This window comes from Scyliorhinus torazame, chromosome 7 (genome assembly GCF_047496885.1).
Source record: "Scyliorhinus torazame isolate Kashiwa2021f chromosome 7, sScyTor2.1, whole genome shotgun sequence".
In the NCBI taxonomy this organism is placed as follows: Eukaryota; Metazoa; Chordata; class Chondrichthyes; order Carcharhiniformes; family Scyliorhinidae; genus Scyliorhinus; species Scyliorhinus torazame.
The window spans coordinates 160,165,959-160,178,583 of record NC_092713.1 but is presented as its reverse complement, the minus strand read 5'-3'; the positions used below and the strand labels follow the sequence as shown (position 1 = coordinate 160,178,583).

Genomic DNA, 12,625 nt, shown 5'->3' with positions numbered 1-12,625 from the left:
TATCTATCTTTGCCTTAAAATATTCAATGATTCCTCTGTCTCCACTGCCTTCTGAGGCAGAGAGTTCCAAATTTGAACAACCCTCAGAGAAAAACAATTCTCCTCATTTCTGTCCTAAAAGGCGACGCCTAATTTTAAATCAGTGCTCCCAAGTTCGGGACTCATCACAAAAGGAAACATCCTTTCCACGTCCACCTTGTCAAGACCATTCAAGAGCTTAAATACTTCAATCAATTCACCCCTCACTCTTCTAAACGGCAATGGAAACAAGCTCAGTCTGAATCAATTTTCCTCACAAGACAACCATAGGGCAGCACGGTAGCACAGTGGTTAGCACTGTTGCTTCACCACGCCAGGGACCCGGGTTCGATTCCCAGCTTGGGTCACTGTCCGCAAGTTCTTGTGACACTGTGATTATAAAAAAAAAAAAAATCTTCATTCCAGGTTTCAAATCTTGTGAACCTCCTCTGAGCCGCCTCCAATGTATTTAATAAAAATCTTTATCTTTCCTTAAATAAGGAGAGCAAACTTGCACACAGTATTCAAGATGTGTTCTCACCAATGACCAAAAACTGAAGCATCACGTGTGCCATTTTCAGCAACATCGAACACACTGGCCGGATTTTCCGTAGTCCGACGCTGAAATCGGGATCGGCGATCGGCAGAGAATGGCATCCGACGCCGGAATCGGGGCAGGCGCTGTTTGACGCTGGTCCGCGATGCTCCGCCCCCTCCAAACCGGCATCATTGGGACTCGTGACGCGTGCAGCTGCAGCTGCAACACTGTTGGCATATCATCGGCCGGCCCACCCGTGATGCTCCGCCCCCGATGGGCCAAGTTCCCGATGGCGCTTGCCATGTGCGGTCCCAGCGGTCGGGAAACCGGCGTGTCCAGTGCCACCACACTCGTCTGGGATCCGTGCCTCTGGCTGAGGGCTTCTGCTCGGGCTGGGGCGAAGCGTTCGGTGGTGGACAGTTTGTGGAGTCGGGGTTGGCGGGTTGGGGTTCCAGCACGGCCGGCGCCATGTTTTCCAGTGCCGGCTGTCAGCCCTGTGCATCTGCGGCCCAGGACCCGGCGATTCGCCGGCTGTTTTTCCGTGCGATCCGTGGGCGTTTCATACGGCGCCGATGCTAGCCCCTCACCGCTACCAGATTTGGTGAGGGGTTCAAGCCGATTTTTCCGTCATGAAACTCCAGCGGATTCTCCATTCGCGCCAGCACGTAGCCTCAGGAACGGAGAATTCCACCCACGGTCTCTTCTGCTCCACTTCTAGCATCCTGAAGGGACTATTCCCTCTGTGATATTCCTGGTGTACTTCTCAGTCACCCTCATCATCCCCCTCCTCTTCCCATGCAAGCACAGCCGATGGAATGCCAAACGCTCATTCCAGGTAAAACACTGATTTACATGTACTTCTTTGCAATTTAGTTTACCATATTCGTTCTTCACAATGCGCTTGCTCTACTTTGGGAAGACCAAATACAGTCTGGCTGACCATTTTGTGGAACACCTCATTCTGTCCGCAAGTCACACCCCAAACTTTGAGGCCTGCCATTTTAATTCCCTATCTAGATCTCACACTGATATCTCTGCCCTCGGCCTGTTGCAGTACAAACATGTGTGTATATATATATACACACACACAAACATTCGGAATAGGAGTAAACCATTTGGCCCCTCAAGCTTGCTTCGCCATTCAATAAGATCATGGCTGATCACAGACTGCTATGGTGCAGGAGGCAGCCATTTGGCCCATTGTGTCTGAACCGGCTCTCCAAGTGAGAATCATGACTTAGTGCCATTCCCCACCATATTGTTTGGGCTGGTTTAGCACAGTGGGCTAAGACAGCTGGCTTGTAATGCAGAACAAGACCAGCAGCGCAGGTTCAATTCCCGTTCCAGCCTCCCCAAACAGGTGCTGGAATGTGGCGACTAGGGGCTTCATTGAAGCCTACTTGTGACAATAAGCTATTATTATTATTCAAATAATCATCTAATTCCCTCTTGAATGCCTCGATTGAACCTGCCTCCACCACATTTTCAGACTGTGCATTCGAGACCCAAACCACTTGCTGTGTGACCAAATTTTTTCTCACATCACATTTGCTTCTTTTCCAAAGCACTTTAAATCTGTGCCTTCTCGTTCTTGATGCTTTAATTAGGGGGAACAGTTTCTCCCTAACTATTCTGTCCAGACCCCTTATTATTTTGAACATCTCTATCAGATCCTCTCAGTCTTCTTCTCTCCAAGGAGAACTGTCCTAAGCCTCTCCAATCTGTTCTCATAACTGAAGTGTCTCATTCCTGGAACATTCTTGTAAACCTCTTCTGCACTCTCTCCAACGTGTTCATATCCTTCCTATAGTGTGACACCCAGAACTGTACACAATACTCCAGCTGAGGTCTAACTAGTGTCTTGTATAAGTTTAGTATAAACTCCTTGTTCTTGTGCTTCACGTCCCTATTAATAAAGCCCCAATTAGTAGCTGCTTTATAAACTGCTCTCTTCACCTGTCCTGCCATCTTCAATAATCAGTTTACCAATACACCCGTGTTCCTCTGCTCCTACACCTCTAAGAATTTTACCCATTATTTCATATTGTTTCTCCATGTTCTTCCTGCCCAAATGCTTCATCGCAAACTTCTCCGCATTGAACTTCATCTGCCACCTGTCTGCCCACTCCATCAACTTGTCTACGTCCGTTTGAAGTTCTACACTATCCTCTTCGCAGTTTACAATACTTCCAAGTTTGTGTTATTTTTGCAAATTTTGAAATTGTCCCCTGCACACTTATACCTAGATCATTAATACATATCAGCAAAAACAAGGGTCCCAACACCGACTCCTGGGGAGCACCACTACAAACCTTCCTCCAGCCTGAAAATATCCATTGACCATTATTCTCTGCTTTCTATTATTCAGCTAATTTTGTATCCATGATGTTACTGTCCCTTTTATTCCATGACCTAGAACTTTTCTCACAAGTCTGTTGTGTGGCACTGTACCGAATATCTTCTGGAAGTCCCTGTACACCACATCAACAACATTACCATCATTGACCCTTCCTGTTACCACCAAGTTATTTCAACATGATTTTCCCTTTAGAAATCCATGCTCGGCGGCACGATGGTGCAATGGTTAGGTCTGCTGCCTACGGCATTGAGGATCCGGGTTCGATCCCGGCCCTGGGTCACTGTCCGTGTGGTGTGGAGTTTGCACGTTCTCCCCATATCTGCGAGGGTCTCACCCCCACAACCCAAAGATGTGCAGGGTAGGTGGATTGGCCATGCCAAATTGCCCCTTAATTGGAAACAAATAATTGGGTACTCTAAATTTATTTTAAAAAATAGAAATCCATGCTGACTCTTCTTATACTAATTCTATCCTGAATAATTGTTTCTAGGAGTTTGTCCATTGCGGATATTAAAGTGGCTGACTTGTAATTGCTGGGACTATCCTTTCAACCTATTTTTGTTTGCGTTGAGTTCCACATTCCCCATCTAACCCCGATAACACTTTGATTCCCTTGTCTAACAAGAATCTATCCAGCTCCACCCACCTTAAAAATATTCAATGACTCCACCTCCCCTGCCTTCTGAGGCAGAGAGCTCCAAAGTCACACAACCTCCAGAGAGATCAAAATTCTCCTCATCTCTGTCCGATTAGGGTGACCCCTCATTTTAAACTAGTGCCCCTTAGTTCTGGACTCACCCACGAGAGGAAACATCCTTTCTGCGTCTACCTTGTCTATACCGTTCAGGTTCTGGTGAAGCTTGAGGAACAGCACCTCATCTTTCAACCAGGTACTTTGCAGTCTGTTGGACTCAACAGAGAGTTCAGCAACCTTAAATTATAATCACTCTCTGCATTGTGCTTCCTTTCTCTTTACAGGTTTAGCTTTTATTCTGCCTTTGGATGGCCATTCACTATTCTGCCATTCACATCTCCTCGAGGCACATCTATTGTTTCATTACTTGTCCCATTCCCATTGGCTTTGCACCATCAATTATTGTATCCTTTAATCTCTCCCATCTTCCACACTGGAGGTTTTGTGGCACAGTGTGTATCGTCCCTGCCTCTGAGGCAGGTGCTCTGGGTTCATGTCCCACTTCAGGACTTGGTGGCCGAGGAAGGTGTGTTCATAACGCAGTCAAACAGGTTAAGTTTGTAAACGCTCCCAAAAAGCGGCAGGCGAAAGAAGCTGGAGAGACTCCTGGTCAGCCATGTGTCGGAGAGTAATATTGGAGCCTCGACCAACACTATCCATTGCTCCAGATGACAACCTGTGTGTTTCCATGGCAACTCCAACTCCTTGAATGGTCTGCAACGCACTCCACATCTTTTACACTGTCACAAATCTTAGTGTTCTTTTTTCCACCCAACCTTCACCTACTTCAAACTAATCCCTAACGTTACTCAGTTCTGTGGAGAGATCATTGATATGAGACATTTACAATTAAAAATGTGGAGAGAGTTAGTGTGCTTATAGCTGCCTCACACTGCTGTATTCACAGGTGGTGTCAGTGTGTTTATAGCTGCCTCACACTGCTGTATTAACAGGTGATGTCACTTGTGTTTATACCGGTCTCACACTGCTGCAATAACAGTAGTGTCAGAGTGTTTATACCTGTCTCACACAGCTGTATTAACAGGCAGTGTCAGGGTGTTTATAGCTGCCACACACTGCTGTATTAACAGGCGGTGTCAGGGTGTTTATAGCTGCACCACACTGCTGTATTCACAGGTGGTGTCAGTGTGTTTATAGCTGCCTCACACTGCTGAATTAGCAGGCAGGGGAGGTCTGTGCATAACTGTCTCGCACTGCTGTATTAGCAGGAAGTGTCAGAGTGTTTATACCTGCCTCACACTGCTGTATTCACAGGCGGTGTCAGGGTGTTTATAGCTGTCTCGCACTCCTGCATTAACAGGCGGTGTCAGAGTGTTTATAGCTGCCTCACACTACCGTATTAACAGGTGATGTCACTTGTGTTTATACCGGTCTCACACTGCTGCAATAACAGTAGTGTCAGAGTGTTTATACCTGTCTCACACAGCTGTATTAACAGGTAGTGTCAGGGTGTTAATACGGCTGTGTGAGACAGGTATAAACAGGTAATGTCAGAGTGTTTATACCGGTCTCACACTGCTGTATTAACAGGCAGGGAAGGTCTGTGCATAACTGTCTCGCACTGCTGTATTAACAGGCAGTGTCAAGTGTGCTTATATCTATCTCACACTGCAATATTAACAGGCGGTGTCAGAACGTTTATACCTGTCTCGCACAGCTGCGTTAACAGGTAGGGAAGGTCTGTGCATAACTGTCTTACATTACTCTATTAACAGGCTGTGTCAGTGTGCTTCTACCTATCTCACAAAGCTTTATTAACAGGTGGTGCCAAAGTATTTATAGCGGTTGCATACTGCTGTATTAACAGGCTTTGTCAGTGTGTTCATAGCTGTCTCACACTGCCATATTAACAGGCGGTGTCAGTGTGTTCATAGCTGTCTCACACTGCTGTATTAACAGGCGGTATCAGTTCGTTTGTACGTGTCTCACACTGTCCTATTAACAGGCGGAGTCAGAGTGTTTATAGATGGCTCACATTGACACTGCCTGCTAATATGGCAATCTATAAACACTCTGACTCCGCCTGTTAATAGGACAGTGTGAGACACGTACAAACGAACTGATACCGCCTGTTAATACAGCAGTGTGAGACACGTCTAAACACATTGCCATATTAGCAGGCAGTGTCAATGTGTTTAGACGTGTCTCACACTGCTGTATTAACAGGCGGTATCAGTGTATTTACACCTCTCTCGCACTGACGTATTAACACACGTGTCAGTGTGTGTAAAGCTGTCTTAGGCTGCTCTATCAGTGTCAGTGTGTTTATAGCTGTTTCACACTGCCGTATGAGCGGGCGATGTCCGTGTGTTTTTGTACCCGTCTCACTCTGCTGTATTAACAGATAGAGTCAGTGTGTGTATAGCTGTCTCGCATGGATGTATTAACAGGCGGTGTCCATGTGTGTGTAGTTGTCTTACACTACAGTATTAACTTGACTTGGTTCCAGTACTGCTGGTGAGCTTCACGCCAGACACTAACTGGAAGAGTTGGCAAGTCAGGTGGAGCAAGAAATCTGTGCGTAAACAGAAAGATGAAGCATGCCAACCTGCTTTCTGTATGAATGGCATCAATGACAGAATATATATTGTGGATCAATACAGTAATCACTTGACAGAGAGATGCCATATAAATGCAGAGTCTGAACTCTCCAAATTCTTCATTTTCACTCGATGTCATCTCACTCAGCTGGCAGTGAATTGTGATCAGGAACTGCATTAGTTTAATGGCCTTAACTACGGGAGTTCTCTATTCGGCATGTTGCAGTCTGAGAGACTCTCCATCAGCTAACGTAGGAGGATAATCTGCACAACTCACAAAGGAACAGCAAGTTCATCAGAGTGCTTCTAAGGAATGAGTAACACTGCTTGAGACAGCAGCTTGCTGAATGTGCTACATCACAAAAATTCAGATACATCTCCTGTTTAATTTTAGAGAATTGTAGGCTCTTCAAGGTCAGATTTCAGTCCTACAAAATTTACTACAATGCCCCATCAAACACTCCCAGGACAGGTACAGCACAGGGTTAGATACAGAGTAAATCTCCCTCTACACGGTCCCCATCAAACACTCCCAGGACAGGTGCAGCACGGGGTTAGATACAGAATAAAGCTCCCACTACACTGTCCCCATCAAACATTCTCAGGACAGGTACAGCACGGGGTTAGATACAGAATAAAGCTCCCACTACACTGTCCCCATCAAACACTCCCAGGACAGGTACAGCACGGGGTTAGATACATAATAAAGCTCCCACTACACTGTACCCATCAAACACAGGCACAGGACAGGGTTGGATACAGAGTAAAGCTCCCTCTACACTGTCCCATCAAATACTCCCTGAGCAGGTACAGCGCAAGATTGGATATAGGGAAAATCTCCCTCTCCACAGTTCGATACAAGCTGGCACGTCGGACAGTGCAGCGCTCCCTCAGTACTGTACTGGTGTCTGTCTGGATGTTGTGCTCCAGTTTCTGGCATCTGACCTGGACCCACAACGTTGAGAGTCAGAGATGAAGTGTTACCCACTGAGCTATGGCTCTGGGCAGCTTCACTGGTACCGATGTCACAAAGCAGCCTGGTGAAGCCCTGGGAGGAGGAGCGAGCGACCGTCTGCGGCTGGGGACATGCCGTCGCTGCTTCAAACCTGACTTTAATCAAGAACAATTTGCAGTTTTATGGCATCTTTGATGTAGGGAAACATCTAAAACTTGTTTCACAGGAGTGTTTTCCAACCAGGTTCGACACCAAACCATGATATTACTCTGACCTTCAAAAGCCTGATCAAGGATTTTAGGAAGTATCTCGAAAGATGAAGATGAGGTGGAAGGGTGGAGAGCCATAAGGCGGGAATTCCAAAGCTTTGGTTTGTGCGAGCTGATGGCACAGCCGCAAAGGTGCAGTGGTTAAAATCCAGGGGGCGGGATTCTCTAATCCCGCGGCAGAGGGTCCATGCCGTCGTAATCGTCGTACGGGCCGGCCCGACGTCTAATTCTCGCCCCTACAAGGGGCCAACACGGCACTGGAGCGGTTCGCGCCGCTCCAGCTGCTGATCCCGGCGCGAACTGGCGCCGCGCATGCGCAGCGGCTGTTGCATACGGCGCCAACGCGCACATAGCTTCCTTCAACACGCCGGCCCCGACACAACATGGCGCAGGACTACAGGGGCTGGCGCGTAGGAAAGGAGGCGCCCAGTCAGAGAGGCCGGCCCGCAGATCGGTGGGCCCCAATCGCGGGCCAGGCCACATCGGAGGCCCCCCCCCCCGGGGCTGGATCCCCCTCACCCTCCACAAGCCGCCCCTCGCCCCTTCCGCTCCGGGTCCCGCCGGCTGAGAGCAGGTGTGGATGGCGCCGGCGGGACTCAGCTTTTTCACAATGGCTGCTTGGCCCATCCCGGGCCGAGAATCGGTGGGGGGACCCCGTAGAGCGGTCCCTGACCGGCACCGCGCCAACCATGGCGGCGCCAATGGAAGTGATTCTCCGCCCTGCGGAGAATCGCGTGCCGGCGTGTGGGCCGATTCGCGCCAGTCGCAGGGATTCTCCGGCCAGGCCCCGAGCTGAGAGAATCCCGCCCAGGATGTGTGAAGGACCAGAATCAGAAGAGTGCAGATACCTCAGAGGGTGTTGGGGCTGGTGGAGGTTACAGGAGAGTGTGGATGTGGAGGGATTTGGAAATAAGAATGAAATTTAAACAAAAAAAAAATGCTGAGGTGTTGATGGAGCGGGAGTGTGGGCGCGCGAGTAATCGGGGGAATAGGACTTGGTGCGGACATGCACTCTGTAGGTTAGGCTACGCTGTGTTTGTCGAACTGGATTACTGGGACCTCAGCTGCTGGGATCAGTGCCAAATGGCCCAGAGCTGTGTGATTGTTATATAATGGACCCACGTGGGTCGAGCCCAGCGAGTACAGCTCTTACTGAATAAAAGACACACACACTAGCCAGATGCAAGCAAAGGGATGTAGGAGGATTCGCCGAAACATCTTGAATAATAACCATGACTAAACCAGGGCAACTTGCATGAATTATACTCCGATTGGTTGTTTAAAAGGGCCACAAGATGTGGAATTTGTCTCTGTCTCTCTGTTCTAGTCTCAGGTGACCAGGGACAGGGAACCCTCTATGTTTGGAAGTATACCCTGGTCTCAAATGATAAAGTCAGTGTATATATTGCCACGGCATGAAGGGGAGGAGCCACAATGGCTCGATGCTCTCCGAAGCCGAAGGTCTGGAGTCACATGTAGGCCAGATCAGGTAAGGATGGCAGATTTCCTTCCCCGAACGAACTTAGTGAACTTGCCCCTTACCTTAAATCTAAGGCCTCTGATTATTGACCTCTCTACTAAGGGGAAAGATTTCTTCCTATTTACCCTAACTATGTCCCTCCGAATTTTGTACACCTCAATCAACCCTCCTCAAACTTCTTTTCCCCAAGGAAAACAACCTCAGCCTCTCTTCATCGTTGAAATGTTCCTTCAGCCCAGGTAGCATCCTGGTGAATCCCTTCTGCACCCTTTCTAGTGCAATCACATCCTTCCTATTGTGTGGCAACCAAAGGGGTAATGCAGCATCTATTTGGAGCAACAAAGCTCACTCTGAACCATTCATTGTGTCTGTGTGCTAGCATGACCCTAGAAGCCTCAAGGACTTTGTTACTTAGCCTGAGGCAGCCACAATGCGCAACGCTGCTCTCGGGCTTAAATGATCTGGGAAGTGCTTAGTTGGAGTGGCCAGAGGCCTTCAGATAGCTGATATTGGAATCTGTAGTACCACATACAGCCTCAGGAAGGCGATATTACAGAGGTGCAGCCTGAATTCGTCAGAACGATGCCAGGGATAAAGAGAATTAAAATAGACGGTACGGAGAAGATTAACGGCTGATCTAACTGAGGTGTTTCAGGTGTTTAAATTATTTCATAGTTCCTCTTTCCTCTGATGCGAGAAGCTCAGAACAAGGTGGTATATCTTTCAAGTTAGAGCTCAGCCATTCAGGGGTGATATGCATGAAGAAATACTTCTTGACAAGATAGTGGACAACTCAATCTCCGTAAAGCTGGGGGTCAACTGAAAACGTCTAAACGGACACTGCCCCAATCTTGTTGGGTAAGGGTATTAAAGTTGAGAATGGAGTTAAGATTCAGATCAGCCCTTGGATCTGACTGAAAGCAGAGGGGGGGAGGGGTGGTGGTGGTGAGATTGGTGGGATTCTTGTTCTGAAGTTAGCATTTCCGAACGTTTTGAATTCATTCTTAGGATGTGGGCAGTTTGCTGCCCATCCCTAATTGCCCTTGAACTGAGTGGTTTGCTAGGCCATTTAGGAGTCAACAACATGACTCCAGACCCACAGTAATGTGTAGGCCAGACCAGGTAAGGATGGCAGATTTCCTTCCCTAAAGACATCAGTGAACCAGATGGGCTTCTATGATATGTCATGTGTTTTTAATTCATTTTTATTAATTGAATTTAAATTTGACCAGCTGCCATGGTGGGATTTGAACCCACATCTCCAGAATATTAGCCTGGGCCTCTGGATTACTAGTCCAGTGACATTACCACTATGCCCCCATCTACCCTTATGACCTACTGATTATAATGACAGTCCATTTAAAAATGATCCGTTCATTTGCCAGAGACGACCCTTGACCTGATGACCGTTGAACCGGTTTAGAGGTTTTACCTGAGGATTGCTGAGTGGTCCATAACCAATGCCCGGAGTAGATGGGAGGGACACCGAGGGGGAGCCTATCGATGAGGTGATGACTGGATACGGAGATCCCAATCCATTCACTGGGGAAGCCAGGTTTGCCATGGAGGTGGTGAGAGAGCGTGAAGCGTTTGCAGAGGAACCGATCATTGAATGATGGCCGACCATCGAGTTCACTGTCGAGTGTGGGGGAGGGGAGTTCATTGATGTGGAATTCACTTGTATTGCGGAGTCTGTAACGGAAGAAAATAATTCAGAGTTAGCAATGTACAGGAACATAATTACACAGAGGGTGTGGAAGGGTTAACAGCCTGGACGATATTGTCTGCGCTTTCACTATTCTGACTACCTCTCTGGGAATTTATTAAAACAATTTTCAATGGGATGTGGCTGCTTTGGCAAGGCCAGCATTTGTCACCTATTCCTAATTACCCTTCAACCAAGTGGCGTGCCATTTCAGGGGGCAATTGAGTTAACAGCATTGCTGTGGGTCTGGAGTCACAGGTAGGCCAGACTGGGTAAGGATGGCAGATTTCCTTCCCCAAAGGGCAATACTCAACCCAATGGTTTTTTATAATAATTGATGATAGTCTCATGGGTCGCCAATGCAGAGGCCAGCTTTCAATTCCAGTTTTGAAAAAAATAATTAATTGAATTTAAATTCGACCAGCTGCCATGCTGGGATTTGAGCCCGTGTCCCCGGAGCATTGGCCTGGACCTCTGGATTGTTAGCCCAGCGACATTACAACCAAGCCACCATCTCCTCTGTGGACATGGTTCTCTTGCTACCACTTCACCTGTGGCAACTTTTCATGCCTGAGCTTTGAGTGGCTTTCCAATGGAGGAGAGCACAAATCAATCCCACCCTCACTTAATGCCACCCTGCCCTATCTGGTCTGGTCCAGCCCTGCCCTCAGTGCCACTCTGGTGCCCTGCCTGGCCAGTCCAGTCCTCACTTAATGACACCCTGCATTGCCAGGTCCAGTCCTGTCCTGGTGCATCTGCTTCCAGTGAACCTCACCAGCTTTCTGGCCATTGACCATTATATTTTTTCTCGAGTCCAAGGGGCTGGTTGTGTAGCTGATGCTGCAGCTTCAGTGACACTGATGGCGTGTGAAGAGCCCCCAAATGTGGCCGCCCCATTGCACAAACTCTCCCTGCACCTCTCTGAAACCAAAAACATCCTTCCGCCCACCCACTCTGCCCCAATTCCCACCACACGGCCCCCTTCCAGTAGCAAGCTGGCTCACCCCTCCTCCTCTCCAGTGTGCCGATGACCCTCCGGTTACCCCGACCCCCCCACCCACTTTGGTTCTTCAGCCCGATAGGCAGTATTGGATATACTCCACATTGCACCTGCTATAATCAAAGATAGCTGAAAGAGGACACTGGGCAGGGGCACAACAGGTGGAATCTCCCTCTATCAATGTCTAGCTCTGCTAAAACCTTTAGCACCAAATATTGGAGTACAGAAGAGACATCCAGTGCAATATCGCCCATTCTGTATCTCTATCCATGTCCAATTTCAGCTATGTGACACTCCCTCTACCCTGGGTAGACCAAACATGGATTAAATTGCCCCTTTTGCTGAACACAGTGCTCTTGTCCATCAGTAGTTTGTGATCCCCTTTGAACATTCAACATCAACTCCTGCTTGCGTACCAACATTGCCATCTTTAGGCTCCCGCATCATGCTCCGAGTTTCATCACCATCCGGTTTAGCAGTGGGCTAAATAACTGGCTTGCAATGCAGAACAATGCCAGCAGCACGGGTTCAATACTGGCCGCCCCGAACAGGCGCCGGAATGTGGCGACTAGGAGCTTTTCACAGTGACTTCATTGAAGCCTACTTGTGACAATAAGCGATTATTATTATATTATGATTGGTGGTGGTTTTTTCTGTTAGGGCAATGTGCGATGCACTCCTTGATCAAATAGTTGTTCGTCACCCAGGCCGGAACAAGGCTTCCCACTCACCAAAACCCTGTTCTCACTGCTCGGTCCCCGACTCTCACCTTGACCCAAAAGACGAACTGATTCCCCGTGTCCCTAACCTGCAATTTGGCACCTTCTGGCAATTCCTTCGTAGCCTCAGCATCCCTGGGTTTTAGTTCTGTAGGCATTCCAGTCCCTCAGCCTATGTGTCATGAGATCATAGAAACCCTATAGTGCAGAAGGAGGCCATTTTGCCCATCAAGTCTACACTGACCCTTCGAAAGAGCACCCTACCTAGCCCCAAACTCCCACATATTCCTGCATCTCCACCAAACCTTTGGACACTCGGGGGCAATT

The 12,625-nt window shown here is 48.2% G+C and overlaps 1 protein-coding gene across 10 annotated transcripts in view; it reads right to left on the bottom strand.

The window, feature by feature from the left end:
* The window catches only part of LOC140426646 (retinoic acid receptor RXR-gamma-A-like), a 547,996-nt gene that overhangs the window by 265,915 nt on the left and 269,456 nt on the right, over positions 1-12,625 (bottom strand). For all 10 annotated transcript variants that reach the window (XM_072511720.1, XM_072511724.1, XM_072511717.1 and 7 more), the window contains one exon: positions 10,307-10,566. In XM_072511720.1, coding sequence (XP_072367821.1) covers positions 10,307-10,566 — 260 coding nt within the window. The remainder of the gene's footprint in view (positions 1-10,306; positions 10,567-12,625) is intronic.